The sequence below is a fragment of the Salmo trutta genome, chromosome 9 (assembly GCF_901001165.1).
Source record: "Salmo trutta chromosome 9, fSalTru1.1, whole genome shotgun sequence".
NCBI lineage: Eukaryota > Metazoa > Chordata > Actinopteri > Salmoniformes > Salmonidae > Salmo > Salmo trutta.
This window is the reverse complement of record NC_042965.1, coordinates 15,341,530-15,355,088: the sequence shown is the minus strand read 5'-3', so window position 1 is coordinate 15,355,088 and position 13,559 is coordinate 15,341,530. Positions and strand designations below refer to the sequence as shown.

Sequence of the window (13,559 nt, the reverse complement as noted above, 5' to 3'; positions counted from 1 at the left end):
GGCACTTTACATTTCCATACCATGGTACTATCATGTTTTTTTGGAAACAACTATGGCAGGAAAATACCATAGTATTTGCACCAGTACCATGGTATTTACCTGCCACGGTAGTGACCAAGTGTGAGAGAGGCTGAGCATATCAATCCACATTTATGTGTTCCTGGGTTACAGGCTATTAATAATGAATATGAGTAGAGAGTAGTCCTAGTGTTGCAATGTAGACCCCTTGTGACAAGCAAATTATCCTGCACACTGTCTGTTGGAGGAGGTTTATCATAGCCTCTAAATGTCCTAATATCAAAGTGTATGCCACTGACCTGAGTTTGTCTCTTCCCTGAAGAAGCTGTTTGTAGATGGTCTGAGTCTCTGCGTCTGGATCCAGTGGGTCACTCCAGTCGCCCAGAGTCACTGCAGAGTGACTGCGACTGCAACCTAAAGCTGAACAAGAGAAAGGGGCCATACAGTGTATTCCCATTCCTTTCTGTCTGTGAGTTACTTAATCTGAGGGAGCAAACAGCTATGGGCTGGTGTAAGAGCAGTATACATAAACGTCAGGTAAAAAGATCATTATGAAGAGTTTAAAAAAGCACTAAGATGATAAGTGTGTGGCACTTGAACAAAGCTTCCATTATGGTCAATGTTATAATTACTAGTGCGGTTGGTCTGTAGGCAGCATGTCCACTTCCCACTGCGGTACGCTCCTGGGTGGAAGGAGGGCAGCATGCGCTCATTGTAGATACTGGCCTTCCTGATGGCTGACAGCCACTGGTTCAACTCATTCACATTCTGCAGACAGACAGACAGACTCTACCTTTTATATTGTCTCTGATAGAGCCCACCATTTTGTAGTGGGGAGGCTGCACTCAAACATCACAGTGATACAAAGAAAGTACCACATAGTCAACCCAGTCAAGGGTCAATTGTAATAGTGTGGTCAGTAATACTGTGGTCAGTGACTGGGGGTCTGTCAGTACCTTGCACTGGATATAGATGGTGTGCATCTGTCCATCGTTGTCCTGGGCGACAACCTGCATCACATGCTGCTGTTGGAAGGCATTCTCATCCACTCTCTCCACGACACACACACACTGGATGGGGATGGAGGAACGCACCTGCAGGATACGCACATAACACAGTATGAGCATCCAAACACAGGTCCACGTGGCACTCCTGTATTATTATTATGCAATTCAAGATGTGCAACCATTTAGCAAAGAAAGAGGACTGAGAAGAGAAAAGAGTGGTGGAGAGAAGGAAAAAAGCAGAGAAAGTGAGAGAGAGCAGGACAGAAGAAACCCGGCAGAACGGCTGCTTTAATGTGTAAATCAGCTGCTTCCATGGGGAGCCTGCCTCACTCAGGCTAGAGCACGGTGGGAGGGGCGAGGTGGAGAGCGGGTATTGTCCACAGTCTGATTTGCAATGTTGTTATGAATATCCACAGCCTTCAATTAACCTAGCCTTTATTCGAGCCACACAAAGGAAGGAGCCCGCTCAAACAGAACAGCCTTTTACTGGCCTGACTCTCTTCCCCACATCTCTCTCACTCTCTATCACTGTTTCTCCCCGCCCCCTCTCTCTTTGTCCCCCTTCTTCCTCCTACCCCCTCCTTTCTCTCTCTTTCTCTCTCTCTCTCTCTCTCATCCCCACTCTTGTCCTGTGCTGGCTAAGCAAATGAGAGAAGTTCATTATCAAAAGGCTGGGCATCACATGACATTAGCCTCCCCACTAACGATGTTCTCATACAGAGCCAAACACAAATAAATAAGGCAGAGGGATGATTAAAATGTTTTTTTTTATGAGGCAGAATGACGATCAAACACCCTTTGAAGGGTACAGGAGCCAATTCATCACCAGAGGAAACATTGTTACCTTGTTATAATGAATGAGTCACTTTCAGAGGACTTTGATCCTTACATTTTTCTTGTCCAGCTTTCTCTGACGTAACAGAGTGGAGGAATTACCATCAGAGATGTTATCAAAGCTGGTCATGGATAGGTTTCTGTACCGACTGTATGTTGGGATCAGACCTGCCAGGGGTCCAGAGTCTTGGCGTACGACAGGGTCTCACTGCTCAGCCAGAAGTATCGCTTCTTGAAGGCAAAGCGGGACAGGAGCTGGGGGCCCTCGGCCTTGTGCTTCTGGAGATAGCCCTCCTTCACTGTCACTGAGGGCAGGAACACAGCCCTCTGGGGCACCTCAGACACTGCAGAGAGAGAGAGAGGATGGGGGGGGTGGAGAGAGGGAGTAGGAGAAACAGTGACAATAAGTGGAAGGAGGATGAGATAGGATGGGAGAAAGGAAGAGAGAGAAATAAGACAGGTGATATGGGGGAGCACGCAAACAAAAATGATACTTTTATCAATGTGGACACAAGGTGGAGCTGCAGCAGTATTGTTATACATATTGTTGAATTACAGTACAGCACCACAGGAGGTTGGTGGCACCTTAATTGGGGAGAACAGGCTCGTGGTAATGACTGGAGCGGAATGGTATCAATTACATCAAACACATGGTTTCCAGGTATTTGATGCCATTCCATTTGCTCCGTTCCGGCCATTATTATGAGCCATTGTCCTGTGTGCATTAAATGTCAAAGTGGCCTTTGAGGGAGAGCCCAGTGGCTGAGATGACACATGGAGATTGGAACGTGATATTTCAGAGGGATAAGACGGATCACAACAACAGAGTCGCTGACACGTAACCACGAAAAAAAAGGGGCATGCTATCTAATCTGTGTGGTGTGTAGGGGTGGCGAGGGCTGCACAGTCCAACGCCCAACCCACCCCACTCCCTTGTTACCCCAGTATCAGCTCCATTAATATTTCACCAGTGGGTCTATTCTTACTATTGATATCAGTAATAAACGGCCTTGCCACACCGGCACCTGGTGGGTTAGCCTGCCAGGACAGGAGCCCAGCCAAATTCTGATGTTCCCCTCCAGTGGCTCTACCTTATCTCTACGGTAACCTGCTTGCTCTTCATCAGGCTACTGATGCATTACTACTAGGGTCCAGATGTTCCCTTTGTCAGGTGACGTAGTGACAAAAAACTCCTGACCCTATGCATTACTGAATAAACAGTGTCCTGCTGGTGCTTCTTACCACTATCTTGGTCTATGTCGATGAGCTTGTCCAGGAAGTCTTTAACAGAGGCCACGCTGCAAAGGATGATGGGATGCAGGGGCTCCATCCACAGCTCCTTGCCGTGGCCCAGCTGCAAGCCCAGGTTCCCCACACTCTGCACTGCCTGGAGCACACAGAGAAACAGCCATGTTCACCCATCACTATCTCATGGAACTACAACCATCAATCAAATGAACAAGGAGTATCATTATCAATTCTGCTATTAAATGAAAAGCACAGTATGATCAAGTGCTGCTTGTGCTTTAAGTAACAGCGTATCTCTCTCGCACACACACACACACACACACACACACACACACACACACACACACACACACACACACACACACACACACACACACACACACACACACACGCGCGCACACGCACACACCTGGCCAAGGGAGCAGAGGAAGCCCCTCCACCCCTCTCCGAAGCTCTGCTTTGAACCACAGCCTGGCCACACACAGAGGTAAAAATAGAAAATGTTCTGTAGAGGACCCATAGCAACAGGACTTCAGCACCACGGACAGCAACTCTATCCTCGACAACTGTTTTACCAACATGATCTCATAGTTTTCCTTCGTAATTCAACGTATTATGGATGAACTTCTATTTTTGACACATTAATTCTGCATGGTTACAGGGTTAATTCAGCGTGGTTACAGGATTAAAACAGAATCAATTCAATTGTTGACAGTTAAGGCATTAATGCTGAGGGGTTAAGGTTATGGGAATGGTTTGGGGAAGGCTTAAAAGAAAAAAAGAAAAAAACGACTCACTGTAACCATCAAGTATTATCAACCATTGTCATGGCTTGCTAGAGCATTGTGAATTGCAGTGGTGCAGTGGTCTGAGCATCACAAGTTCGCGCCCAGCGCTGACCAATCGTTTTTCTTTTTCTGTGTATATCGACGTTCTCAGGACCTTTTCAGATGTCAGAAATCGAAGTCTATTTCTAGTGATCAGGCTGGTTTTACTGTGTGGCACTATTTGGGAATGTGTGTGCATGCATGTGTGTTTGTGTGTGTGTGTGTGCGTGCGTGCGTGCGTGCAAGGGCACTGTACCTTGGCCAGCAGTAACAGTGTCCTGCTGGTGCGTGTATCTGCATGCTGGTCCCTCAAGTGGAATAGCTTGGGTGTGAGGATAGCAGGGGCAAAGAAACGCAGAAAGAAGAATCCACTGATGGCCAGATACTTCACATCCTGTGGGGAGAAGGTGAGTAGGGAAGGAGTACAAGAGATATGAATAAAGAAAAACACTGACACCATCCCAGTGTCTATTCTCTATCCAGCATTGAAAAAACACCTTCATCTCGGTGACCTTTGTAGGTGCATTTGACCATTGACCTATTGGTGAGACCGACCTCGTTCTCTGGCTCAGGGAACTGCTCCTCCACCCTCTTGTGCAGCTGTTTAAAGGCCACCCTCATGACAGGTGGACACTGGGTAACTGACCCAACGATGGACTCTACGATGCTGGACAGATAGCCCTGCAGCATCTCCACACTGCTCTCCCTCACCTCAGCCTCAGACGTCGCACCTTTAAATGAGATACGCCTCCAGAGAGAAAGAGAGGGGTCAGTGTTACATTGAAATGAAATGTATACTGCCAAATCAATGATGCTGTGAAATGCAAGGGTCTGTCGAACCGTTACTGTGATCTTTGCTTTGCACAAAAAGCATTGTCACTAATTAGGAAGTCTGTGCACAGGGCAAATCAATACAACATCAAGACATTCCATGAATCAATAGATGCCTCAGTGTTGTGATGTCTGTGGAGACATGAGCACAAATGTGGACAGATAGCATAGTGTTACAGTACATAGCAGGTTAAGTCTGAGGATATTTAGGATCAGTCTGTGTAAATATCAGGTCTGGTCTGAGCTGTGGGAATGATAGATACTGGAGATGGGTGAGTATTAGAGATAGGCATAGTCCCAGTCGGTATTCACATAATAATAAGGAATTCCCCTTGACCACTCCCACAAATTGGGGAAAACCAACATTCTTTCCTATTGACCTCCATTGTAAAAGAGGCAACTTCGTCGTCGATTTTTGTTATACAGAAATAACAAAACATGCTGAAAAGCTGCTGTGTCGTTCAATGTACACGCAGCCAGGTCTAAAATCCTAACCTACGATTCGTAATGTTCCCACGTAGGGAAATAGAGCCTGCGAGAGGAACCCTCTGGCTTCAGCCCTCTGGCTTCAGCCCTCTGGCTTCAGGCTGTTCAGTGTGGGAGAGTGGGAAATATGGGGATGCAGTGTCCAAGAAGGCTAAACGTAAAACATTTCATCACAGGTAAGACATTTAACTTGTTTATTACAGTCTGTTTGTAACTCCACTTACTACTTGGAGCTGTAAAGTTTGTTTGTTTGTGTTGTTGGTCTTTGCTAGCTTAATGTTCCATTCGCTAGCTAGCACTCACTCACTCAAGTGGCTGCTAGCATCGTCATGAAAAGGGGCATGAGGGAAGCACTACAATATTACATTTTTCTAAGTAGTGAGAACGCTAGGGAGCAGGCAATGTTGAAAAGTAATCTTTACACATGTTGTACTTTTCTTAAATGTAGTTTTGTAATTGACTAAAACAAGCAGGCAACAAGAAAATTGCGTTTGAAAAAGATCAAGGTTTTGCTGTGAGCCAATGGGGTAACCTAGGTAACCACAGGTTTTTTTCCCCCACAGGCGGGCAGGGTCGCGATGTTCTATCTAATACCGACTGGGCCTATCTTAGGGGGTTCTCTCTGGTTGCCAGGCAACAACCTTCCCCCATTTTTACATTCCCTTTTCATATCTTGATGTTGTCGTCTCTAGTCAACTGTGAAGATGTTATGTGCTATTATCCAGGAAACTATTACATCTCATAAACCATTTTTTACATCTGTATTTCTACACCAGTATTTCCTCTTTACCTGGTTCTGTTCAGGTCAATTTTACATGGGTCCAGCTCAATGTACTTCTTCTCCTCAAAGATGCGGTTAATGATGGGCTTCAGGACCTCATGAAGGTACAGCATCCCCACAGCCTGCCAGTGCACAATACCTCACATTTACAAAGCATACATTCAATGCTATTTTATATTTATCCGACTAACACCAGTTATTCAGAATAATAGTGGTTCTTAGATTTAAGTCTTTGGCATGTATATACTGTGGGACAGGTGTGAGCATAGTGTGACTGCCAAGAGTGAATCCAGCTAACATGTTGGATTGAGCATGCCTAGACAACATGATGAGAATATACTGGAGTTACACTCACCTTCATGAACTGCTCCATGGCTTTAGAAGCTAGAGAGTTGGACCGGAACAGAGTGTTTGGATCCGCTGTCAGAAGGATACATGAAAAGGAAGAGGAATGTAAATAAAAAAATGTAACATAGGACAGGCTTATACACTTCGGGGACATCAGATTCCTAAACCACTGTGTATGGGGCTAAGAGGAGTCATGAACCAGATATTGATCTTGGTCTATGAGGGTCACCCAAATACTAGCGCTACTCTAATTTCAGTATTCAAAGATGACTGTTTTTGGCCCTCTTTGCTACACAGTTACCTTTATCCTTGGAGGGAGGAAACATTGATGTAGTCATGGTGATATGACCTGTTGCCAGGCAAAGTGTTTTAGTCGTATACCTAAAGGTCATTTGTGAGAGGAGATAGGGAGGAGCTGCCTGCACTTTCATGACATAAAGGATATTTAGAAGTTTGTGTCCACCACACAACTTCTTAAGGTAGTTTTTTTCTCATTTGTCCTTGTGCCCTGCTTTAATGTCTTGCTGCTCCCCAACATCTATTTTGATCTCCCTTTCAGATCGTGTGGAGTTGCTATGGAAACTTGGGCACTTTGTTTGTTATCACAAGCCACACTAACAGAAAGAGAAGAAAACACGCAGAGCACAACAAAACTCCTTATGACTTAGCCTGGGGACGCGGGTGGAGACAGAAATATAATTAATGAACACGCAGAACTTGTGAAACGACTTAAGGGTGGATAATTGTCGGAGGTCTGATTAATATAGTGCTGGCAGGCGTGCACCACCCGCCCACACAGCCCGACCGTGGCTGCTGCTACGATTAGAGAAAGAGCGTCAAATCAGAGTTAAATACCAACAACGCTTAGAGCCTCTGTGGGATACGCAGGAACAAGAGCAGGTGAGCAGCTGGGCTCTTATTCAATCTGCCTAGCACACATACAGTACCAGTCAAAAGTTGACACACCTACTCATTCAAGGGTTTCTCTTAATTTTTTTACTATTTTCTACATTGTAGAATAATAGTGAAGACATCAAAATGATGAAATAACACATATGGAATCATGTTGTAAGCAAAATGGACATTAGACTGGTGGAAATCTGTCCTTTGATTGATGAGTCCAAATTTTTGATTTTTGGTTCCAACCGCCGAGTTGTGAGATGCAGAGTTGGTGAACAGATGATCTCCGCATGTGTGGTTCCCACCATGAAGCATAGAGGAGGAGATGTGATGGTGTGGGGATGTTTTGTTGGTGACACTGTCTGTGATTTATTTAGAATTCAAGGCACACTTAACCAGCATGGCTACCACAGCATCCCATCTGGTTTGCGCTTAGTGCGACTCTCATTTGTTTTTCAACAGGACAATGACCCAACACACCTCCAGGCTGTGTAAGGGCAATTTGACCAAGAAGGAGAGTGATGGAGTGCTGCATCAGATGACCTGCCCTCCACAATCACCCGACCTCAACCCAAATGAGATGGTTTGGGATAAGTTGGACCGCAGAGTGAAGGAAAAGCAGCCAACAAGTGCTCAGCATATGTGGGAACTCCTTCAAACGGTTGGAAAAGCATTCCAGGTGAAGCTGTTTGAGAGCATGCCAAAAGTGTGTAAAGCTATCATCAAGGCAAAGGGTGGCTACTTTGAAGAATCTAAAATCTAAAATATACTTTGATTTGTAAATAGAAAAATGGGATACTACATGATTCCATATGTTATTTCATAGTTTTGATGTCTACACTGTTATTGTACAATGTAGAAAATAGTCAAAATAAAGAAAAACCTTTGAATGAGTAGGTGCGTGCAAACTTTTGACTTGTACTGTACACTCAAAGCTCCTTCCCACACTGTACACTACCTTAACCTACACACTCCCTGGTTGTTCACAGCTTCACAGGGATTTGTTTCCCTACATCCAAGAGATTCAGTGGTCATATAACCATGTTTTTTACAAGAGCATTAAAAAAAGCTCACAAATATGACTTTCCTATCCAATGTTAAATTCCCAAGCCAGCCAGTGTCTCTTACAAGTGTGGTTGACCTCACGGGTGCTGAGGTAGTCCAGAAAGGGCACCACAAGGCCCTGGCCCAGGTAGATCTTGACCAGGGTCATGGCCACGTCCTGCCGGCTCTCAACCGTGGTCACCTCCTCCAGCATGGTCAGAGGGCTGCTGTCCTCCACCTGGGATGGGTCATAGGTTGGAGATAGTCAGGGTCTATTAGCCAAGTGTTCATATATGAGAGGAAGCTGACTTTGTGTCTGTCAGCCATGGAGCACATTATGCTCTCTATATAACCCTGTTGTGGAAGGATGTGGCATATTCTAATAAATCTAAAGAAGGAAATGCATTTTCATAGAAAGGAATCACGCATCATGGCATCTTCATATGGCATGAAAATGGAATTCATTGGTAGCTGAATAAATCATAACAATATCAGTGGCAGTCAGTACCGTTTAAGTACTGTTTTTTTTAGGAGCATGGCCTTATTTCTATTACACCATGTTGGACGACTGTCATTCATATTCCTTTCACCCAGTTCAATGTAACATCTATAGGTTTAGGCTACTACATGACACTCAAATTTTCCCTATACCCATCATAAGGCTGTTACAATCTAGCCTATGAATGAAAGATCACAACATAGGTGACACAGGTCCAGAGAAAATGTTGAGGTGACAGACAGTGACACATGGACAGACAGTGACACATTCAACACAGCCTTGCACACTCTTACCTGCATCTAGCTGATCTAGGGTGCAATCATTAGTCCAACAGTTGCAAACGAGAGTTTCTATTGGACACATTCAGGTATGTTAATCCCCGTTTCGCTTAGTTTTAAGAAACGTTTTTTCAACAGAATTGGCAGAATGAATACACCCCTGATCACACGTAAACACAGCTCACATTCATAGCAGCCACGTTGTATTCCTTCTCGCATCTATGTGCTCTGTGAGGCCTCCCAAGTGGCGCAGTGGTCTAAGGCACTGCATCGCAGAGCTAGCTGTGCCACTAGAGATCCTGGTTCGAGTCCAGGCTCTGTCGTAGCCGGCCGCGACTGGGTGACCTATGGGGCAGCGCACAATTGGCCCAGCATCGTCTGGGTTAGGGGAGGGTTTGGCCGGCAGGGATGTTCTTGTCCCGTCGCGCACTAGCGTCTCCTGTGGCAGGCTGGGCACAATGCACGCTGACACAGTTGCCAGGTGTAAGGTGTTTCCTCCGACACCTTGGTGTGGCTGGCTTCCAGGTTAAGCGGGCATTGTGTCAAGAAGCAGTGCGGCTTGGCTGGGTTGTGTTTCGGAGGACGCACGGCTCTTGACCTTCGCCTCTCCCGAGTCCGTAAGGGAGTTGGGACAAGACTGTAACAACCAATTGGATACCATGAAATTGGTGAGAAGAATGCGTAAAAAAATATATATATATATAATTCTATGTGCTCTTTTCCCTTCGTTTGTGGACTTCAAACACACATCACCTGTATGTGACCAGGCGAAAAAACCTTTCCAAGCTAAACCATATCATAACTGCTACACACAGCCTACACCATTGTCACCATATTAGCTAAAGTAACGTCATAGTCAACATAGCTAATAAAACTAAGACGTTAGTAAACCTGCAACAATCATGCAGTAACTATAGTGCATAGTCAGTTAGAAATTTAGCGGTTACACCGGCGGCAATAAATTAGTAAAACAAAAAGCTTACCTTGACTTGGAAGAGTTCCAGTATTGTGTTGGATAGCCATAGTCAGCTAGCTAACATCCCTCTATTTGAGCAGCGTGTATGAGTAGTCTAAACTAGCTAGCTGCATTTGCTAGCTAAGTAAGTGAAACTGCTTCTCCATTATTTTTGAAGAAATTAATTTGTTCAAAACTATTGTCAACTCCTCACCACATTTTATGCACTGCAGTGCTAGCTGGCTGTAGCTTATGCTTTCAGTACTAGATTTATTCTCTGATCCTTTGATTGGGTGGACAACATGTCAGTTCATGCTGCAAGAGCTCTGATAGGTTGGAGAACATCCTCTGGAAGTTGTCATAATTACTGTGTAAGTCTATGGAAGGGGTTGAGAACCATAAGCCTCCTAGGTTTTGTATTGAAGTCAATGTACACAGAGGAGGACGGAAGCTAGCTGTCCTCCGGCTACACAAATGGTTCTACCCTACAGATGGCTGTTGAGGCTACTCTAAACCTTCATTGCAAAACATTGTGTTTTAATACATTATTTAGTATAGTTTTTAAAAGTTTTAACTATTTTATTTGTATGAAATTCACTGAGGTGGATGGTACACCCCTTCCTCTTCTGAAGAGTCTCCACTGAAAAATATCCTGTAGAATGAGTTAATAACAATGCGTTGTGTTTGTGACAGTAGTGTGATGCTGACCTCAGCGGGAGAGATGACAGACTCCACCAGCAGGTCAATGAGAGGCTGGTAGTACATGGAGGGCAGGATACGGTCCTCCACCAGACGCACCTTAAGACGCAGCGCACCCAGCTTACCTCTGTGGACAGAGAGAGAGAGAGGGAGGCCTCAGACACTACAGTCACAACACTCAAACAATACTCACAGGAAGTTTGCTTAGCACAAGCATGTTATAACACAAGCAGTGCTAAGTATTAAAAAGGGAATGTGACCACACCGTGGATAGGTTTGGTGGATTGCCATGCGGGGTATGATGTGTGACAACCACCCTGTAATGGCCTTTCCAGTTTCCTCTACCCTGCCATCTTGGGAGTGACAGACCTCCCTTCTGATAGTACCTTGTCATTCCTTCCGGAACAAACAACCCCCTAAATCTGTGACTCATTCCGTAATGACTCTCTCTCTCTCTGTGTGTGTGTGTGTGTGCCTTGCTATCACAGATACCCTTGTTCTACTGTTATCACAGAGAACAGATGCCTGCAGAGCCCTAGCTGTATACCCTTGTCCCTTGATGAAACTCGGTGAGGGAATAAGATACTTAAGCAGTGATCCGTCGGCTGTCTTCAAACCTTTGCCTTATACTTATTAGGCTGACATTCACCTGACAGGGTAATAAACACCTGAGAAAATGGGGATCTGTTTTTCAAATGTCAATTTTATTTCAGTAAATCATTATTTTAGCTAAATATACTGAACAAATATAAATGCAACATGCAACGTCAAAGATTTTACTGACTTACAGTTCATCAAGGGAAATCGGTCAATTGAAATACATTTATTAGGCCCTAATCTATGGATTTCACATGACTGGGCAGGGGCACAGCAACTGGGGAGCCAGTCTCCCAGCCAATCACAATCAGAATTAGTTTTTTCCCCTCAAACGCTGCAGGTGAGGAAGCCGGATGTGGAGGTCCTGGGCTGGCACGGTTACACGTGGTCTGCAGTTGAGGTTGGTTGGACGTACTGCCAAATTCTTTTAAAATTGTAGAGAAAATGAACATAAAATTCTCTGGCAACAGCTCTGTTGGACATTCCTAGAGTCAGCATGCCAATTGCGTGCTCCCTCTAAACTTGAGACATCTGTGGCATTGTGTTGTATGACAAAACTGCACATTTAGAGTGGCTTTATATTGTTCCCAGCACAAGGTGCACCTGTATAATGTACAGTGGCGGTTCAAGTTCGTATGGCCCCCTTCAGCCCCCCCCCAACAAAAGCACCATTCTGCACTAACTGTCATTTTTATTCAGACATTTGGAACAACACAAATAAATAATCATAACATTTAAAACTATATAAATATAAAAATATATACAAAAATAAGACTCATAAATATCAAAAACAGGTAACAAAGACAAATAGAAACAAATTGTAGCATATACATACAAATAAAAAGAGAATCGAATTATTACACACAAATAAACAAAATTGCACAAATCCGATATCACACAAATATACAAATAGAATAACACAATTATAAAGAAGAGAACCTGATTTTTACACTATTGCACTTCAAACAAGAAACACACAAACTAAATTGCACAACTGCCATCTAAACCCTGACTTTTCTTGCCTTCCTTGATGCAAAGTCATCAATTACATCATCATAAGAAATCTGTCCAGCAATTGCATGGTTAATACTGATGACAGCAAGGCCACTAAGGCATTCCTGTGACATAGTGGACCTCAGGTCCACATGGTGGACCTCAGGTAGGATTTGATGAGCTTCAGCTTTGAAAAGCTATCACGTCTGCTCCTGCTCCTCCCCTCCGGCATACGACGTCGCCAGAGTACTAACCACCGGTCCTGGGATTCATCATTACGCACACCTGGCACTCATCATTACGCGCACCACACCCGGACTCCATTACCTTCATAATTTCTTCCCCTTTATATGTCACTCTCCCATGTTCACTCACCAGTTAGTATTGTTCTTGTGTATCGGCATACTGCCTTATGTTAGTGTCGTGTTCTTGGTTTTGTTGTTTCATTAAAACCTTGCACCTGCTTCCGACTCACTGCCCATCCTTACAGAATACCAACTCAAAATATGGAAGCAGCAGGACAACCGGACATGTCCCAGACGATCAATGAAAAAGGGTTCCTTCTTTGTCAACACCATGATCAGCTGGCTCAACTGGGGACGGCCATGGAAGATGTTCTCCGCAGTCTACAGCGTCTCAACAGCGGAGGATATTCTAGGGTGAGTCTACCCAACGAGTCAGCACACCAGCCCATTCAGCAACCCGCTCAGGTCAGCGATGCCCGTTTATCCCTCCCGGAGAGATATATGACGGGACACCATCCAAATGCCGTGGCTTCCTCCTTCAGTGCTCCCTCTATTTCGCAGATCAGATGGGAGCTCCCACCACCGAGAGGTCTAAGGTTGCCACGGATATTTCTCTGCTGACTGGGCGGGTATTGGAATGGGCTACGGCCGTCTGGGAGAGAGGAGGAGCTCGAGTCTTATGAGGGCTTCATGGCTCTGTTTTAAATGTATTTTTGATCATCCCGCGGAGGGCAGAGAGGGAGGTGAGCGTCTCCTTCAGCTCCAGCAGGGGTATCAGACGGTTGCTGAGTATGCACTTACCTTCCGGACAGTAGCAGCTTCTAGTGGATAGAATGAGTCAGCGCTCAGCACATTATTTAGAAGAGGTCTGCGCGAGGAGGTCCAGACTGAACTGGCCTGCCGAGATGACAACCTCACCCTGGACGCACTCATTGCAGGAGCGTTGGCATCTCCATCATTTCTCTCCCT

The 13,559-nt window shown here is 45.0% G+C and overlaps 1 protein-coding gene across 2 annotated transcripts in view; it reads right to left on the bottom strand.

The window, feature by feature from the left end:
* LOC115200025 (rasGAP-activating-like protein 1) overlaps positions 1-13,559 on the bottom strand; it is a 69,602-nt gene that overhangs the window by 3,086 nt on the left and 52,957 nt on the right. For both annotated transcript variants that reach the window (XM_029762674.1, XM_029762675.1), the window contains 11 exons: positions 10,765-10,882; positions 8,409-8,562; positions 6,388-6,452; positions 6,042-6,154; positions 4,490-4,682; positions 4,191-4,328; positions 3,102-3,246; positions 2,028-2,203; positions 975-1,112; positions 651-786; positions 318-438 (listed from right to left, as the gene is read on the bottom strand). In XM_029762674.1, coding sequence (XP_029618534.1) covers positions 318-438; positions 651-786; positions 975-1,112; positions 2,028-2,203; positions 3,102-3,246; positions 4,191-4,328; positions 4,490-4,682; positions 6,042-6,154; positions 6,388-6,452; positions 8,409-8,562; positions 10,765-10,882 — 1,497 coding nt within the window. The remainder of the gene's footprint in view (positions 1-317; positions 439-650; positions 787-974; positions 1,113-2,027; positions 2,204-3,101; positions 3,247-4,190; positions 4,329-4,489; positions 4,683-6,041; positions 6,155-6,387; positions 6,453-8,408; positions 8,563-10,764; positions 10,883-13,559) is intronic.